The following is a 20,443-nucleotide window of genomic DNA, read 5'->3' on the forward strand; positions in this document are numbered from 1 at the left end:
GTTTGAATATTACTTTTTATTAACCTTATATTAGTGAGATATTGATAATCCTACATTGAATATTTCAATGAAAGTTCATGTACAGTAATGTGTGAGGTACTTTAATTGTTTCACAAAACATTTGTGATCCAGTTAATACATCCTTATATCCACAAAAGACAAAAAAACTAAGGACACATACACATTTGTGTGCTTCAATCTGCCAATAAGCAACAACAACAACAACTATAGACAATAGAAAACATACAGAACTATATACAGAAATTAAAGTGTCCAATGTCCATGCCTCTGTTTTTTTTATATATCCTCCAGAGGGGCAGTATATAATGCCCTAATATTGGCTGTGTCCAGTCTCCCCTGTCCTGAACTGTCGCATTTCTTGCACGTGTTGTGTAGCACATTGCGGGTCCGTTTTCTGACTGGAACAGGAGAAGGAGCGGCAGAGGTGCTGCCGAGAGCCAGCCACCTCATGAAGTGCCAGATGTCTAAACCAATTTGTGGAGGTCTGGCCACTCCGCAAACCTGAGCGGCAGCTTGCTTGCGCCCTAACTTATGCAGCGGCAACAGTCCACGTATAGATGGACTAGGGGTGGAACAGCTGCTTGTACCGCTCCATCACGCCAGACACCATCCAATCCGGTCCATAGGCCTCCTGCAACGTCTCGACAATGGTCAGGATCTAGCCAACCTTGTTGCCAATGGAGGTCACCCAAAGTTCTTTGTGATCTGAAATTTGATAACAGTGTTGTGTACTCTTTTTCATGCATTATCTACAGCAGTTAGATAATGCAGATTAAATACACAGCACACATTTATAATAAGGGCTTATACTTACTATTAGCTAACTTACTTGAACAATACAACAGGTACAATAAGCAAGTAAACACTGAATGTGAGCATGCTTTGAACAATCCACTGTGACACTGCAGCTTTCTTATACAGATAGCAAACTAACTAAATGCTTAGCTATCTGATACAATCCTTCTGCAACTACTTACTAAATTGAATAACTGTGAATACTTGGACATGTGCCTTTTTTAGCTGTGTGTATGTGCATGCGTAGTACATAGAGATTTTTTGGGATATTCTTGAATTGCTAACTAATTGATAATTACAGCCAAACAGGCGTAAGGAACTTTACAGGTCGAGGAGCTGAAAAAGCACAGCAAAAGCAACGAGCTGTAGATGTGTGTGTGTGTTCATCTTGCAGTGTATTATCCTGGCAAGTGCATGGCGCACACCAGCTCCACCTACATCTTCACAACCTGTCGAATTCTTCACCCGTCTGATGAGTTGCACTAAGGTACATACACACACACACACACACACACACACACACACACACACACTCACACACAAACACACACAGAAACACAAACACAACACACACACACACACACACACACACACACACATCTTCACAGCTTAATAACATCCCATAACCTTGTTGCCAATGGACATCTTTGGAGTGTTTCTGTAAACACTGCGCTTAACTAATCTTTCAGTATATATTGTAGGGTTTATAGATGGACACCTCCATGTTGACCTCTCTCTGGTGTAGTTTCAGCTCAGAGTAACATTATAGTAGTGACACATGGCTGTTTCAATTCATAGCAATATTGTGATTATTACACGTAAAATAGTTTGTAATGTAAAAGTTAAATTGGTTTAGTTTGTTTAGACGAAATATCTATGTAGCACGTAACCTCAGCGAAAGCGTGAACATTAGCTTGTCCATCAATATAATATGTATAACATATACAAGGCATGGCTTTCGAACAGCCAGCCAACTGGCACAAAATCTTCAGAGAAAAGGAAAGCTCGTCAGAGAAATAGACAGTTCCATTAGCGACTGCTTGCTACGCTGACTGAAGTAATATACCATATAACGTAAACGTACAACCACATCAAACGACTTGAAGTTACTAATGGAAATACAACGTTGTGACTGTCTAAGAGAAAAATAAAAACATGTAGTGGTTACTTACTTTTACGAGTTGTCTTAGCTTCAGTTATCTTTAGCATAGTAATGTCATCCAAGTTCAATCCAAGTTAACGCTAATGGAGAGTTGCACCGCAATTGGCCAACGTCCACTAGCACTCCTTGGCTAATTGGCCCAAATCTATTAGGCTAATGGGTTGCTAATGGATTTAGAAGGCGAGGATTGGTCGAAGAGGGCCGACAAGCCTGAGCCAAGTAGCGCGCCATTCTATGAGAGCTTTGGAAGTAAACATGGGAAATTAGCTTTATAGAGCTCCTTGATTGTTACTCTGCGTAGCTCAAAGATAGGTGGCACTGATTTAAAGTAATAAAAGTGAATCAGAATCAGAATCAGAATCAGATTTTATTTGCCAAGTAAGTTAGAACAAACAAGGATTTTGACCTGGTGAACTGACTCTCAATGTGCTTACACATATATTACACATAATATACATTACATCACAATACAAAACAAACACAATACAATACAAAAACAAACAGTGCAATGGTCTATGAACAAAAACAAACAGTGCAATGGTCTATGAAGTTTGACAAAGTATGCACAGGAGCTGTGAATTTTTACAATAGTGCAAAGAAGAAAGTGGTGAGTGCAAGAAGTGCAGGGATAAATATATATGCTACATGGATAAATATGTATGTTACTTTGAGTTGTTCAATAGTAAGACGGCGAGGGGGAAGAGAGTTTTTGTGTCTGGAGGTTTTTGTGGAGGATGGTGGGCAGGTTGGTATGATGATCTTTTCAGCAGATCTGACTGTCCGTTGGAGTCTGTTCTTGTTCAGTTGGGTGGCTGAGCCAAACCAGACTGTTACTGAAGTCCAGTGAATCTTTGGCTGTGAAACTCGTCGGATGTTCTTCTCTCCTTCTCATCTCAGTCAGGTATAGGTTCATATGAACTCCAAAGATTACGAGCTAGCCAGGAGACGAACCTAAAATCTTCTGATCCGTAGTCAGACGCGTTGTCCATTGCGCCACTAGCCCTGTTTGCCCAGTGCCATCGAAGGCTGTTATATTTTGTATCATCATTATGTGTAATGCTTCATTTCGGAGTAAAATATGTTACTCTCGCACTTAACATAACGCAGATTAATTATTATAAAATTATTTATACTGATCGGTACCATTTTAATCCATAGGTGTGTTGCTAACGCGTTTTAAATATTTTAAATCTGTGACATTTGTCGCTGCCGAATGTGAGTCGCGCATGCTCAAAGGCATAATGTCAACATATGGGGCTGGTTTTAACACCAAGGTTTATGATGTCAAGCTTCATGTGTGTTGAATTATTAGTTAAGCAGTGCATTCATTACTAGTAACAGTAATACAACATAGCCCCATATGTTGACGTTGAGCCTTATGCTGTTAACCGTTTACAACACAATTAAATATAACATTAAATGTACCAGTATTGTGCGTTAAAAGCAGCCCCATATGTTGGCGTTGAGCCTGAGCTGTTCACCGTTTACAACACAATTAAATAAACCAGTAAATATACCCACATTATGCTGTTTGAGCATGCGCGACTCACATTCGGCAGTGACTCACATTCGGCAGCGACAACATTCAGCCAACGACGCACACCCCGGAAAAGGAAGGGCGTGTTTACTTTGAAACGCTGGCGGGAATTAGAGTCAGTAGGAAGACATTACCACTAGGTAAATTCGCTTTATTTATGTAACATTTTTATCAATGAAAAATTCTTAAATTATTTCCACATTTCATGTCGATAAATCTGTGACTAATATGGTACACCGTTTAGCTAGTTTGTCCTGACTTAACTAACTAAGGCAATAGCTCGACTTGCGTTACTTATAGGCAGGTTAGCTAACGTTATTTAACATTCTTGACCACCTACATTACGTTTTAGCTAACATTATATGTTACCGAAATGTGTCATTTCGCAGGTCATAGAATTAGAGAATAAGGCTAGTCTTTATATCTAACAACTTCACTCAGTGTTGCCTGTTCATTTAACATTAGCCTACTTCTCAGTTGTCGAGGTATGGTATGTTTACTAGTTAGCTGGCTAAGGGACGTGAGAACGCACAGATGAACCACAAAATCATCGCAGTGATAAGCTAACATTTAAAACCATAGAAATTCAGGATGAGAGTTGACACTGAGAATATCATCAGTCTGTCTGAGAAGGACAGTACGCACGAACTGCAGGAATACCTGAGCTCTGTGACTCCTGAGGAGGTTAGTGCGCATACACTGATTACACTTATCACAAGTTGCTTACTTTACGTGTGTGCATTCATCTGGTCAGCAGGTTAATTTTGCTTAATTCCCCCAACTGTGGCATGTTTTTCAGCTCACCACAGTGTTAACAAACACTGCACTTAAAGGCAAAGATATTGGAGGTCTAATCAAAGCCTTTTTTAAAGGTAATTATACATCAGCTGGTGCCCTAGCTATGTTGTGTAACATACAGCTGCTGTGGGAAATTAATCTATGACATACCCGACACTGTTTTATTTAGGCTCACCACCCAGCCTTCCTGATGGGGTGTCTCGGCGGGCTCTGCTGTACCAGCACTGTATCTCTCTGTGCGACTCAGGGGACCTACAGACAGAGGTGGCTTCAGATATAATGGGCTTGCTAATGTTGGAGGTGAGTGTTTGAAGGACTATTGCTGTTTCACCTTGTTCACATGTGTTAAAGTTAACAGACATGGCCTCTGTTTTATGGATTTCCTAGACACACATCCTCCCTGGGCCCTCCCTGGCACAGCTGGCATCTCTGTATGTAGATGCCATTAAGGCAGGGAAGATGGGAAATGGAAAATCCTTGGAGCTCTTCCCAACCATCTTAACTGCACTCGCAGGCACCAAGGCCCTTGCCTATGGTAAAGGTAAGAATGCATCATTCATATTAAGCTGTCTGACATACCCAATCCTGTAGCTCAGCCAACTGGCTTATGCACAGAAGGATCACAAGGTTATTGATTCACTTCTTAGACATCACCAATAGAAATGCCTGAGGTTGCCACGGTGTTGCAATTTGGCAATCATTTGGTCAAATGATTAAATGTGATTGTTGGCCCTTTTTGCTCTTCTGTGCGCCTGTAGGAGAACTGAGTGGAGAGGAGTACAAGAAGCAGCTCATCAACACTCTCTGCTCTAGCAGGTGAGCACTTCCCCATTTAAAACACTGTGTTGATACACTGTATGTACAGAAACTAATATAAAATATTGGTCAATAGAATATACTTTATGCATCTACGCATCTTTGAAATTTGAAAAGGTGGGATCCCCAGTATGTTATTCACCTGACGACCATGTTCAGGTGAGGGCAGTCCGGTATTGTATGATTTCTTTCTCCAATGGTGTTTGAATCAACGTGATGCATAGAGGAGGCAAAAACTGACTGTTCAAAGTAACATGGTGTGTCATAAACATAATTTTTGTATTAAAATGGCTGACCCACTGGAGAATCCTAGGTCTGCCCTTGCAAACTACACCTATAACTCCAAAAACAAATGGTGACCTGTCCTATTGTCAGGGATGTGCCCTTGTCACCAGAAGAGCTGCAGTTTGTTATAGAGAAGGTGCTGAGGATGTTTGAGAAGCTGGAGCTTCAGGAAATCCCCCCACTGATCTATCAGCTCCTGCTACTGTCATCCAAGGTTGGCAAATTGTGTGTTAGCTATTTAATATAGTCAAAATAATTATATATCTCTCTTTCTTTCTCTCTCTCTCTCTCTACCCCCCCCCCCCCCCCCCTCTCTCTGACTTTTTTTTCTTGCAATGATAAAACAAAAGGTCTCTTTCTGTCCTTTTTTCAGGGTTGTAAGAAACAGATGCTTGAGGGAATTATACGATATTTCAAGCAGCAGGATGAACAGCAGAAATCGGAGCAGATGGAGGGGGAGTGAGTATTGTGTCTGTGTGACCCTCATGAAAGCTGCCCTCATTTGAATACTGTGACCGTACAGGATGGTGATAATAGTGTTGTTTTGTGAGCTGTGAGGACAAGTGCTTTCCTTTAAGTCGCATACCTTTTCAATTAAATGTAGCTCGTTAAATTGAATCTCTATGGTATGTTTCGGCTGTTCATGAACAGCGCAATGTTATTGTTGTATACGTCATACTGTTGGATATCTGTAAAATTCAGAGCCCAGGGTCTGAACCCAAGGTTTTGATGTTCTGGCCTTCGAAATCACTGGCAGAGCAGGCAAATGTCTAAGCTCACACTTGTGTAACTCCGATGTTACAGGAACCTGGATGTCGAGGTTCAATCCATCCCTCAGGACCAGCTGCGGCACGTGGAGGGAACGGCCATCTTGCATATCGTGTTTGCTGTTCGTCTTGATCATGAGCTTGGCAAGGAATTCCTCAAAACCATGAAGGTTGGGTTCATTGTTAAAGTTTCGGTCATTACTACTGAGCCTTTATCCCGGAAGCCCTCATTCTTTTGATACGTGCTCTGAGGTGTCAATGAGCCGGTGGTTAAATGTCTAATTTCTGCAGGCATCTCTGGGTGAGCCGTCGCGTGTGCTCTGCTCCTTCAGCATTGCCCAGCTTCTGTCTTTGTCTCGGATCCAGCGTCTGGAGGAGCAGGTACTGATTCTCATCTTAAAATGTTTTCCTGTGTTCTGTGAAGTGAATTCCTGCCAATTACGGTCTTGCATAAACAGTCTACGGTGGCTTATAGAAGTAATTTCTTCGTCTGATAAGCTCTGTTGTCTCTCCTGGTCAGGTGTTTGACTTCTTGAAAGGTTCCATCATAAAGTGCTTCAAGGACGAGCAGGTGCAGCAGGGCTCAAAGTTCTTGCAGGATCTGGTGGCTCCACCCTGTAGCGTCTCCAGTATGATTCTGGAGACTGTAAAAAACAGGTGATATTTTGAATGCATATCATGATGAAGCTCATAATTTTAGATAATTTAAAGGATGTAGGATTTAGGGTATTCATAATTTTCTCACTCGCGCACACTCTCAAGCCACTCGCACTCTCACACCACTAGCTCACACACTCACTCTCCTAATACTTGGAAAGTGAGGGGCCATGGGGTATTTATTCAGTTGGTTGCAATCTGATCAGATGTCACTGAATCCTACACACTGGTCCTTGAAATGTTAATTGTCATTTTTCAATGTTTCATGATTCATGACATGTTATCACAATTAATCCTCAAACCCTCTTTCTACAACTTCTGTCTCAGTGTAATAACTTGACATGAAATGTAATTATTGTTTCATTTCCAGATTATTTTAGCTTTAGTAATTTGTATAGCGATATAGGCAGGTTTCAAAATGTCTGTTTAGGACAGTAGGTTAAGTCAGATCTCTTCATGTTTTCAGTGTGTTTGGTTGGGACCATGTCACTCAAGGACTGGTGCAGTTAGGCTTCATACTCATGGACTCCTTTGGGCCGAAGCCTGGGCCCTTTGGAAAGACGGCAGAGGCTCCTAGCTCCTCAGCAAGGAGCCCAACTCAACTGGCATGTCAGCTTGGTGGCCAAATCCTCCTGGAAGGTTTCAAGGTAATGCTCACCCTCCAGTGTTCCTTGTGGAGAATCACACTTCCTACACTGAACAACTCATTCAGCATTGATAGAATAGGTTACGCCTTAGAGTCTACGGATTATGTTATGTTCAATAATACAAAAGAGTTAGCTATTGTATTTGTATGTGTCAAATTCATTTCTTCATTGATGCAGAACTAAACATGTCTTGTGTATAAGTTCATGTGTTTTGGACCAAACTGTGCGTTTTCAGATGCATGAGCAAATCAGAGGGGAAATTCTTGAGCAGGTTCTGAATCGGCTGGTCACGAAAACAGCTTCTCCAGTCACTCATTTCATCGGTAAGGGATCTGGTTCCCATGCTTCTCTCAAATGGGTTCTGCAGCTGTACACTGTGTGGCTCTTAAGTGGGCAGATTATTTAATTAAGATTATTTTCTTGCACTGCACCTCTGATCCCCTTATCTCTCAACCTCCCAGATCTTCTCTCCAGCATGGTCACCTCTGCACCCATGATCCTCCTGGAGTCCTCCCCCAAGGTGATGGAGACCTTTGACCAGCTGTCCTACCTTCCTCTCAGCACAGTGGAGGGGCTCCTGAAGGCTGTGCAGGTGAGAGCTCAGACCGGCCAAGCGATATTACTAGACCAATTTGTCCACGCATTCTGATTCCCCATACATCCTCGCATTTACTTCCTGCCTTTTGGAGAAGGTTAGATTTGATCAAGATAAAATTAACTTCATGACCTGGTTGCCATCAATGCTGACAGTTCTTTGTTAATGTGGTTCCTCTCTTCCTTCCCCCAGCCACTTCTGAAAGTGAGCATGGCGTTGAAGGACTCGCTGATCATTGTGCTCAGGAAGGCCATGTTCTCTAGGTGCTGCCCTGTTTTTCTGTACATCTGTAGTTTTGTCGTTATCCTTTACCTTCATATCAGCTTTATCTCTCAGCAGTTAACTCATTAGTTGGAAACTGTGTGTCCTTCTCATGATCTGTCTTCCCTGCTTTCTCGAAATGTTCCTCCCATTACAGTCAGCTGGATGGGAGGAAATCTGCCGTGTTGGGTTTTCTCCTACTGCTGAAGAACTTCCGGGTTCTTGGCAGCGTTTCCTCCAGCCAGGCCAGCCAGGCCATCACGTCCAGCCAGGTGAGAAATGGTGGCTTTGCTTGGCGCTTCTGCATGCCTTTGCTCCTTTGACTCCCATTTTATTCACTGTACTTTCCTGTGCCTCTTAGATCCAGGCAGATGTCCACTCTCGCTACAATGCAGCGGCCAATGAAGCCTTCTGCCTGGAGATCCTCAGCAGTCTGCGGCGTTGCCTCAGTCAGCAGGCTGATGTGCGCATCATGCTGTATGAGGTCATGACCTTTTTTCATATAGTCCAAATCCCACCCCACCCCCCCCCCCCCCCCCCTCTTTGAACTCTACACTTCCTTCCCTGGAGCTCTGCTTCATAGTGTCTGTGCCTGTCTCCTTGTTCAGGATTTTCATGACGTCCTGCGACGCAACTCCAAGCTGGACAGCTCCATCATGCAGACTCTTCTGTCCCAGGTGTGTCCGCTCCTCCGTTGTAAATTGGAGAGAAGAACTCACAGTAATTGCTGTCCTGTCCTCGTCATCCACGGGTCTTTTGATCTCCATGACTTTGTATTTCAGCTGAGACGCTACTATGAGCCAGAGCAGGACTTGCTTCCGCCACTGAAACTGGAACCCTGCATCAGTGCACAAGGAGACCATGTGTTCCTCCAAGAACCCCTGGTAATCTTTATATATCTTATTCCTATTTATGTATTTTATCCCTATAACTTTGCTGCTGTTACACCTGAATTTCCCTACGTGGATTAATATAGTTATTATATTATAAATTATATCATAAATCTATGACATGAAGTCTTTTTCCCTATATAACATAGTTCCCTCCTGTGTTGCACTGTCTGCATCAGCAGAGGGAGATATGTATGCAGTTCACTAGGCCACTTTATCCCCCCCAGTTTGAACTGTAAAGGTACGGATACATGCCATCGAAGCGAAACACAAAGTGAGCTCAGGATTAAATATCTAACATACCAGGAATAACAACAACCCCTTACAAGGCCCTCCAAGCTTTTCTTTTTAGCAAACTAAACCACAAAACGTGCCATAGTCCTGCAATTTTCCAACCGTCAGACACAACACCTAATAATCTGATTGGCCACCCCCGGTGAAATTTGCTCCTCATTTGCATAGGATTCAACTTTCCCCAACTTTTTTTCCGGCCGATTTGCCCAATTCGCTTGTCTACGTCACAATCGCCTGCGTCCAACAGAAATAAATGGGATATAGAATTTGGCTTCGCTGGCATGCATCTGGCCCTTAAGGCAGCTGACTTGCACTCTGAGGCAGCTGAGTTTGTGTCTTTGTCTCGGCCCAGTCCCACCTGCTGTCCTGCACGGTGCACTGCCTGCTCTGGTACCAAGGGCAGCACGCAAGACGACCCAATGCAGGGGATGAGGATGATGATGATGACGACGAAGACGAAGGAGGTTTCCAGACAGAGCTGCAGACTATGCTTGAGAGCGTGACTCGACGCATGGTGAAGAGCGAGTTGGAAGACTTTGAGCTGGTGTGTAGCAACTGCGGAGAGACAGGAGGTGGTCAGTTGGTCAGTAGTAAAATTGAGTGTTGACATTTGCTCACCATAACGGAACGGAACTTGTGAAATGTTTGCAGGACAAATTGGCTGAGTTCTCCATGGCCTCCAGTGTGGGCGTCAGGAACAGCATCTTCGCTGCCCTGCTGATGGGCCTCTACGAGGTTCTCATAGAGTATAACTTCACATCCGCCAACTACAAGTAACCCCTTCCTCTTCTAATTTAGTCAAGATGAGCCTTTCAACCCAAGATGATGATGATGATGATGATTTATTTATTGTGTGTGTGTGTGTGTGTGTGTGTGTGTGTGTGTGTGTTATTTCCTGGGCAGTAAGAACCGATTTGAGGAGCTTCTTCAGCTCTTCAGCAGGCACCAGAAGCTGTGTGAGATTGTAAAGGAGAAGGCAGGGAAGAGCAGGGCTTCCAGCAAAGCCCCACGCAGTCTGCTATCTCTGGGCTTCATCTCTTCGCTGCTGTATGCACTTTTTAGGTATGTGCCTCCATTGCTATGTATTATACTGCGTGTCTCTGTGTGGAAGCACTATACTTGCAAAGCCGAATCTGTAATTATACATACATACAATTGAGGGGATTGTATGTTTACTGTTAGGTTGTAGTTGTCTGGGAATTCCCCGCCCCTTCACTGCATTTCATTTGCTCAGTTAGTCTGGCCAACTCCTCAATGGAGGTCCACTTCACTCACGTAATTGGACACGCCTTTAACCAATCAGACCAACGATACTATACAACGATACAACGATCGGTAATAAAGCAAACACATATTTTTTCTGTATGAATTGTTCCAGAGCAGGTTTCTGTTCTATTTTCAAAGAAAACTTGCCTTTGAAATCATCCAAGACAGCCGCGAGAGCAGTATATAGTTTACTGTGCTTTTCGCTTAAGTTTCGCTTTTGTTACGGTAGACGTGGTTATTTTAAATCCGCCAATGGCGCGCCAGGTAGCCAAAAGCCAGTTTGTGATTGGCTCAAAGGATTCTGGAAATCTTGAAGTGAACTGCTATCCTAAGTTTGCCAGACCCCCTTCAGAGGCTAAATCAAATTGGCCGGAGAAGAGGGGCGGGACTTCCCAGACTAAGGTTGTAGTGTTATATATTGTATATGTATATTTTTATACTGGCAAGTGAAAGTGTGTGTGTGTGTGTGTGTGTGTGTGTGTGTGTGATACAGAGACAGCACTCAAAGCCGAGAGGAGAGTCTTGCGGTGCTGCGGGGTAGCACAGACTTCATGCGCTACGCCGTTGGAGTGACCGTGCACAAGATTCAGCAGCTGGAGGAGACGGGACACACAGATGGACCAGACGGACATCATGCTGACAAAGCATTCAACCACCTCTGTGACATCACCAGGTCTCACTCACATCTGCAAACATACACACACCACACACACACACACATACAGCATAGATATACAAGACAAAGAAATCTATAGTCAAATTTGTAATAGATTGCCTCTGTACCACTGGCAATGTTTTTTTTTTTTTTTTTGTCCCTTCAGTATAAACCACCAGAGTTTTAGGATTTTGATTACAGATTGAAACACCATACCACCACCTGAGTTTAGCTAGGAACAACAAAAATTAATGACCAAGACCATTGGAACAATGCTAGATTGAAGATAACAGAGGTACACTGACAGACCAAAACCACAAGGACAGACTGGATACACTATCAGAGAATATAATGGGGGGGGGGACGGTTAAGCTGACGGTTGTTTCCCCTTTGCCCTGGTTAGTGTGCTGATGTGGAGGTACACCAATGTCCCGCCGGCTGCAGAGGATGCTGGGAAGAAGACGGGCAGCCGCAGTGTGTCCGTGCTGTGCCTGGAGGGGCTCCTTAGGGTCTTCACTACCGTGCAGCAGCGCCATCCCACCAGGCTGGCACAGCTACTGGGTGCCATCGGTGAGAGATGCCTCCAGCCTTTTCACACCTTTGTGTCCCTGTGGACACTCTCACCATCATAATCTTAGATTGATTTACACCTCAAATGACCTTTACCCAACCCCTCCATTAATCCTCTTAGTCCTCCCACCCTCTAGTCAAAGCCAATCAAACTTTATTTATATTTAAACTTTATAATTGAAACGTTATTTATAAAGCGCATTTCATACCAAGAGAACACAATGCACTTAGACACTCTCGAACAGGGCAGACTGTTGGTCTGACTAAATCTGATTGAACTACATCACCACTGGCACAAGCCATCCCAATTCTTCTTAACCTTCTGCAATCCAGCGGATAGAAGTCGTGTGGTGGTAACGTAGTACATTTCTTTTCTCCACATCAGATGTCATGGAGGAAGAGGGAGGCGAGGCAGGCGACGGCCTAGTAGAGAAGCTTTCTTTCTACCTGCGCCAGTTTCAGGTGTGGCCATACACGGCAGCTTTCTTCTCTTGAAGCTGAGGCATGCTCGGTGAGTGTCCAGTGTGTGAATTGTGTTTTGTCTGACCTTCAACAGCGCTCCTTGATGACCCAGCTGAGTGGGAGTGAAGAGGACTTCAGTAGTCGGGAGGCCCAGCTGTTAGTTGGGGTTCTGGCTGTGCTGTCATGCCGGTTAGAGTCTGGCTCCCCACAGGTACCGGGACAGCTCTCCCACTTCAATTAAGGATAACCGTCGATCACTGACACGTCTCACTAATGGAAAGCCTTTGGAAATCTGTCATTCAACTCTGTCCTCTGTCATTTAACCCTGTCCTCTGTCATTCAACCCTGTCCTCTGTCATTCAACCCTGTACTCTGTCATTTAACCCTGTCCTCTGTCATTTAACCCTGTCCTCTGTCATTTAACCCTGTCCTCTGTCATTCAACCCTGTCCTTCTTAAAACAAGGGTGGCCCTTACTTTAACACTTAATTAACATTAAGCCTACGTGTGTTCTGAACTTCTCACCTCTACCAGTGAATACAGTGATCCCTGAAGGTGTTTTTTAGTAGCTGTGAAAGTGTACTGCTCCAGATGACCTCAGTAATGCCGAAAATAGGTACTTCATGTAACTTGCCTCATCATGATTTTTTTTATTCGCAGTTGGAGCAGATGATTACCTGGACACTTAAAATCTGCAAGGAGACCAGTTTTGGTAAGTTCTTGACCAGATGAGAGGGAAGGTATATTGTCATCGGAGATTCTTTTTAAATATACTGCCTTGTTCAGTGTGGTATTGTACATTCAATACCTCATTACATATAATTACATATAATTCTGTAGAAGTGTTGGAGTTAGTGGTGTGGACTAAAACTCTGCTCTCTCTTCCTCTGTCCCCAGAGGACGTGGCTCTGACGAAGGGGCTTCTGTCGCTGCTCTTCTCTCTGCTGGCCCTTCAGAGGAGCCCTGTGGCTGAGCTCTGGGAACTCTGCCAGGACATTCACAGTCAGCTGGGAGATATTGACCAGGTGGGGGGACCGCTTTCTCTCCCACTCACCGCATGCATGTTATACACTATACACACATCCTAGCTGCTCTGTAACACCGTTTCCTAGACACTTATCTGGATATTGATGTGTGCTGTCCCACACACACACACACACACACACACACACACACACACACCCACCCCTCACACGCCCATGCATTCTTAGTGCTTGTGATGTCATAGTTTTCTCTTGTATTGTTTGGCCCAGTTACTGGGAGTTACTGTTAAAATGTCATAATTTGTCAACAAAGACTTGAAGTCAAGTGTGAAAGTGGAGTATTTGCCATGATGAGCCCATATATTAAGACTCCCATATGTAACATCGAGTGCTTGATGATTTTGTGGCGTGCGTATTGATTTTGTAGTGGGATTGATTGATTGTGGTCTTTCGTCTTCCAGGACGTAGAGCTGGAGAAGCAGTCCCATTTTAATATTGTCTGCATGAAGACCGCAGCCCCAACCACAGTAAGCACACATGCATACCTTATCACAATTGCCTTAGGCTTTGTTCTTGTACATATACAGTGGTGGCCAAAATTGTTAGAACACCTGACAGATCTGAGAATAATTAGCTTTTTTTTGCCTCCAAAACATGATTTAATTTCATAATGTTCATGAAACATGCATATGGCTGTTCTGAGCACAAAAAAATATCAGATGAAGTGAGTCCTACTGTTTTTAACCACTTTTAACTTTAATAAGTGGTACGTCCACCTTTTGCAGCAATTACAGCAGCACATCTCTCTGGCATAGAGTCAATATATTTCTTGAGAACTTCAACACAAATGTTATCCCATGCCTTCTGCAACTCAAGCCAAAGGCTTTCCTTGGAATTTACAATAGATCTGTCGAGTTTATTTTCCAACTTGCCCCGAATTTGCTTGATGGGTTTGAAGTCCGGACTTTGATAGGGCCGGTCCATCATTATCAATGTTCCAGCAGATTCCTTGTCGCCAGTAGATCCGGCAATAGTTAAAATAATGTTTAGGGTCATTGTCCTCTTGGAAAATGAATCCAGGCTCAATAAGATGTCTCCAAGAAGGAACTCCGTGCCTCACCAGAATGTTGTGGTATACTTTTGTATCCATGATGCCATCAATTTAGCCAAAGTCACCTGTTCCTGAGGCTTAAATTGCACCCCACACTATAATACTACCCCCTCCTTGTTTAACTGTTGGCAAGAGACACTAATTTTTATATCTCTCCCCCTCACTTCGTGGAACATACACGCTTTGCTTGTTGCCAAACTATTAAAACCTGGACTCATCAGTACACAACACTTAAACCAATCTTTCTTTGTCCATTTCTTGTGTTCTTTTGCAAATTTCAGGCGTTACACTCAATTGTTCTCTTTCAGTAATGTTTCTTTGCTGCTATTCTGCCAAAAAGTCCTTCTTCTCCCAGTTTCCGAAGGACAGTTCTTGAAGACACTGTTGCACCATTAGTCATTGTGATGTTAATCTCGTCACACAGTTCTTGTAAAGTCTTTCTTCGGTCCTGAAGACTGAGAATTTTGAGATGCTTCACTTGTGTGTCTGAGAGTTTCTTTTTGAAACCTCTCCCCTTTCGGTTCTGGTGCCATGGTGGTCTAAAGTGTACTTTACAGTGCTTGGACTGCATCTCAAGTCCTTGGCTATGCGGCAGTAACTCCAGCCAGCATAAAAAAAAGCCTTTATTCGAACCCGTTGCTCATTTGTTAGCTCCTTCTTCACCTTAGCCATGTTCAAAGAGCATCATGTGCTTCAAGACTGCTTATAGAGGCTTTGGATCTATACCATTTGGTGGTGTGGCCTCAGTGACAAAACCCTGATGTTACCAATCACTTAATGAGCAGGATAGGCCTTGTACATTCAAAAAAATCGCCGAGCTGTGTCCTAAGACTCTTGCATCACCATCCATTTAACCACAATAACACCTGACAATGATTACGCAAGTAATTTGGCTTCTTCTGTGCAGGAACATGATTGTGTGAATTGACAGTGAAATAGGCCTAGCTTGTTTTTGTACGGAAAATGACCTAAATCTCATTATGATGGCTCTATTCTATGGTTTATAGAGCATAATGATGACTTTGTAGATATTTCATTAGTTTTTAGGGTATTTTAATGGCCAATTCAACAAAAACAACTGAAAACTCTTAGATATGTCTGGTGTTCTAATAATTTTGGCCACCACTGTATGTGCGCTTTAATATGTGTATTAAGTGGGTAAATGGCATCAACAATTACTTCTGTATGTATAGCGTCAGATGTATGGTATATGTCACGAATCTGACGCTTCTCTCTCTCTCACTCATATTCTTAATGCTTCAGTGTTTCAGACCATTTTATTATCATTATTTTGCAGCTGCTGGTGTTGGTGCAGGTGGGCCGGTTGCTGGATGAGGTGGACTGGCTGATCACCCAGAAGAAAACACAGGCAGCCTTGGACAAGGGCAATGCAGGTGAGTCTGATGACCACAAGAGTTGCTTAGATTTGATCTCAGGTAGCATTATTAATTCACCATTATTCTGAATAATTTTTTGAGGTATATGGTCATGTGAAGGACAGATAAACACCTTAGTCTTTCCCACTAGCCATCCAGCATATGCCCTATGTAGTTCTGTGTTCCGGGCTGGTACACCCTGCTGAAAAATGAAAAAAAAAATTCACAGCATGACATTGCCAGCTATATTGCCAAAAGACACCAGTTAGTTTGTTGGTAAGCTTATATCAGTCAACTGGGCTGTTGGTGGTGTTTGCAAGGTTTTTGCATAACTTTTAGGTAGTAAGCATGCTAGTTTTGGAACAGAACTTCTTATTGCTGCTTTAACTGATCAATCTCTTGCCTAGTAAGGTAGCTAGATGTATGTCTCTGATATGAACAGGAATATTATTAATGAGTGGGGATTTTAGAATGGTGTTGTTATCTAGATATTGAATAATGATGTTGAAAGATGATTAAAAGGAGAGTTTAAGTTTTCATGAGCAGGTGGTGCAAATGCTAATTTATTTCCTAGCTTCTGTGTGTATGTGGGTGTCGATATGTGTATGTAGGACTTTAACATTGTGTGTGTGTGTGTGTGTGTGTGTGTGTGTGTGTGTCAGATCTCTTGCAGGCGACTGGGCAGCAGGACCGCGTGCTGAAGGCAGTGACGCTGCAGCTGGGCACGCTGCTGACGGCGCTGCATGAGCTGCTGCAGTCGGCGCTGCCCCCCGGAGCCTGCACTGACACGCTGCTGCGCGACCTGAGCCGCACCTACGGCCTTCTCACCTCCCTGCTCAAATACGTCAGTCACGTCACCTGTTTATAGAGCTCTAGACCGACACCTCCCCTCTCCTCAGGCTGCAAGCAAAAAATGCATTGTTTCAAAAAAAAATATATTATTTACACACACACACACACACACACACACACACACATATATATATATATACTGTATATGGAACAATAATACAATTTTCCATTACCACTCTTGGCTGCGCTGTGCCGCATTGCAAGTGCAACTACAATAAACTGCTCTGTGCCACATTGTCCTTCTCCCGGGAACTGCTAAACCAAAGTTTTTACATGGCATTTTAATGGGTTTAAATGGCTCAACACAGTATCTACTGTTTAAAATCATCATGAACCTTGCAAGGCCGATGCAGAGACATCCTTTTGGGACTTATCTATGTGTACATACATTTGAATGGAGTAAACTCACAGCCCCTTACCACTCCGTCTCAGCTCCTTACCCACCTTTAAGCATGTTTCTAAATCATGCAGTGGATAGAATAGATTATAATAGACCTGAATATATTCATAAAACTTGTGGAATTATGTAAAAGGTGTACATTTCGAAACCAAATTAGTCCAGCTCAGATATATGGGGAGCATCTCAACAAAAATACCCAGCTCCATAATCCTCATCTCACTCTTAATCCTGTCATTTACAGAAAACTCAATACAGATGTTGACAGCTCTCTCCTCAATACTGATTAATGTTAACATTTATTCTGTCTACACAACTGGGACTATTCATCGAATCAGGTCCATTATGATCAATTCCGGTCTGTCTCCTCTCACTCTTTCCTTGCAGTACATCCAGCTGTGTGCGTCAAATCAGAGCCAGCTTCCATCACGCCTAGAGAAACTGGTATTATACACCTCTTTGCCCATCTTCATTTTTTGTTTGTTTGTTTCATTGAGTATGAATTTGTTCTAATGGATGTAACACACGAGTTCACCGTAACATTGTATTTAATTCATAAAAGTTTAAATCATTATTCTGGCAACCCCCTTTCCTCTCACAATTTTAGGGGAAAACAGCCTTCCCCCCCACCCCACTGAAACTGAAATGAGAAGTACATTTCCTACAGTGGTAGCCATGATGTGCTGAACTTGATGTGTTGCTTTCTTCCTACAGGTCAAACTTTCAGGGTCTCATCTGACTCCCCAGTGTTACAACTTCATCACCTATGTGCAGGTTAGCAACGTTAAGTGCATCTTTTTGCGAGTCATTGGGCCTCATTTATAAAACGTTGCGTAAAAACCATCCTACATTTTGTCTAAGACATTTCCTGAAATGAGCGTAAGTGAGATCCACAGTAAACAGACGTACACACAAAAAACACGTGTACGCCAATCCTTCGGTTATAAATCACAAATGGTCGTGAAATTGTGCGCAATCTCCGCCCTCAAAACACCCTATTTAATCTAATCAGCATATTATCAATGCACAAACAGAGCGCATCCTCAATGCACAAACTCTCTGTGACAGTGGCAAGCAAGAAAGAAACATGTAAACAGAAGAATTAAAGTGAGGCTGACATCGACGTTCAGCTGATGGAACAGCAGATGCGGGCCAAAACATCGTTAGAAAGCAAGCCTGTCTGGTGGCGTAATGGCAAAAGCAAAGTATGTGAAATGTAGTAGACACGTCTCCGAAGCACCAGTAGCCACATCTACGGCAGCAGCACCATGGCTTTGGTGCGCTCCACTACCGACCGCGCACGGGCATGTGCTGTATTGAAGTGGGCTTCCTAGGCTGTTTGAGTGTGCACAATCTGGATGAGAATACATTGGCAACCCTGTTTTACGCAGGAAATCCTCTTTCACAATTTGCTGTTCCTGGGCACTGTATGGAATTCTAATTGATGCGGGCATATAGAGGGATAATATTGCAAAGAACATTGGGCAAAATTCTGCTTAATGATGACGGAGATGCGGGCATATAGAGGGATAATACTGCAAAGAACATCGGGCTAAATTCTGCTTAATGATGACGGGGATGCGGGCATATAGAGGGATAATACTGCAAAGAACATCGGGCTAAATTCTGCTTAATGATGACGGGGATTGCTCGACTGGTCTCCAATTTCTCCTCGGAACGTTCCTGTAGCCAGGAATCCAACAGACAAAACATGAACGTGTATGGCCTCTGTAGACGAGAGGCCATTTGGGCACAACGCTCTCGGCAAGCGGTACCTGCTTATCAGCCAAACAACATCTTGTGTCAAAAAGTCTGCGCGATCACGAAGAAACCCTTTCTCTCCTTATTGTGCAGTTGGCAATATCCTCTAACAACGCCAATGCAGCCATATCTCCTAATGAAAACTAAGCCACTATTAGACTTTCTATAGGCTATAGATTGAGCGAAATGTTTCACACTTGTGAAATTAAAACGGAATACCTATTAGACGTGAATCTCATTCATGTGTGAATTGTTCTAATAGTTTAATTGATTTTATTGAGCGAAACATTAGCCCTAATGGTGACGGTGGTGCTGACGTTGATGAAACTGCGTGTTGGCGCTTTGAGTTCTAAATTCCTGCAGTACTCCAGTATTGCCACAAGGAAATGTACTTACACGAACTGAAACCAGACGTAGAGATACGTCCTTTTCTACGTCTAAGACGGTTTTTATAAATCTGTACTTAGACGTGGATTTGATCGCACCCACAGTCTTAGATCAATTCTGTGCGTAAGTACGTTTTATAAATGGGTGGGTCTGCATGTGTGAGAAAGGAAACATAAGTGGTGCATTTCACAATAGACTTGACTCCAAAATGGAAAAGTTCAAATATATATTTCTTTAAATTCTGCATCTTTCTCAGACACAGACACACACAATTGTCTTTTGTAATGTATCCGATTGAGATTGAATGAAATCTCCATGACTACTGTCTCTTCCAGAGTGGTGAGGGAAGTGGAGGAGCCGAGAAGAAAAAGAAAAAGAAGGAAGAGGATGCTATGGTGGCAGCATCTGTAAGGACCCTGAATCTTCACTTCTGTTTTCAATATGGCTGTCCTATCTTGCTCCGGCACTGAATCTACTTCTTCGTATAGTCTCTGCGTTCTCTCAAGCTGTGTACTTTTCCCTCCCTTTCCAGGCTAAGGTCCTGCGTCAGACCAAAGTCGTCCCCAACCTCATCTTCAGCATAGAGCAGTACGAGAAGTTCCTCATTCTCCTCTCCAAGAAGTCAAAGGTAGGCACTTTTACAATCAGCTTGCGTCATACGTCTTCATTATTTAACAGTGTAGTGGCAAACAAACACAGAAGGTCATACACCTGTCACCTGGATATACTGTCAGTGCTTACTTAGTAAGAGTGTGTGTAGGTATCAGATGGACACATCAGATGTATGTTTTTTTCCCCCTTCAGGTTAATCTGATGCAGTACATGAAACTGACTACTTCCAGAGACTTCCGCATCAACGCGGCAGCCCTGGACGCCGTACTACTGGAGCAGCAGGACCCTGACAGTCAGCAGGTAAGTGCACAGGTCTGACCCCAAGAACACTCCCTCCCAGGGTCTCTTCCTAGTAAACAAATGTGAAGAGGCTGTATGACGGCTGCCTCACTAATGTGCGTCTTCCTTCAGACCACAGCCACCCAGGCCCCCGAACAGACTCAGGAGCCCAAGAAGAAGAAGAGGAAGGTGTGAGGATGCTTGTGTC

General features: G+C 43.3%; 1 protein-coding gene across 1 annotated transcript; it reads left to right on the forward strand.

Annotated features, from left to right (window-relative positions):
• Positions 1–4,101: 4,101 nt before the first annotated feature.
• Positions 4,102–20,430, forward strand: fanci (FA complementation group I; the record flags this gene model as incomplete). Its single annotated transcript, XM_080842792.1, has 37 exons — positions 4,102–4,199; positions 4,315–4,387; positions 4,483–4,613; positions 4,701–4,854; positions 5,072–5,129; positions 5,247–5,288; positions 5,505–5,628; positions 5,788–5,873; positions 6,219–6,351; positions 6,473–6,562; positions 6,702–6,838; positions 7,305–7,485; positions 7,721–7,808; positions 7,947–8,077; positions 8,273–8,343; positions 8,499–8,613; positions 8,703–8,825; positions 8,950–9,018; positions 9,124–9,225; positions 9,878–10,069; positions 10,177–10,298; positions 10,429–10,587; positions 11,285–11,464; positions 11,850–12,016; positions 12,402–12,478; positions 12,573–12,689; positions 13,138–13,189; positions 13,375–13,502; positions 13,922–13,987; positions 15,869–15,965; positions 16,610–16,791; positions 17,584–17,640; positions 17,911–17,970; positions 19,680–19,751; positions 19,877–19,972; positions 20,149–20,256; positions 20,368–20,430. Exons 1-37 carry the CDS (start codon positions 4,107–4,109, stop codon positions 20,428–20,430), a joined length of 3,996 nt encoding a protein of 1,331 aa, XP_080698918.1. The 5' UTR covers positions 4,102–4,106.
• Positions 20,431–20,443: the final 13 nt, after the last annotated feature.

Source organism: Sprattus sprattus, assembly GCF_963457725.1.
Source record: "Sprattus sprattus genome assembly, chromosome: 7".
In the NCBI taxonomy this organism is placed as follows: domain Eukaryota; kingdom Metazoa; phylum Chordata; class Actinopteri; order Clupeiformes; family Clupeidae; genus Sprattus; species Sprattus sprattus.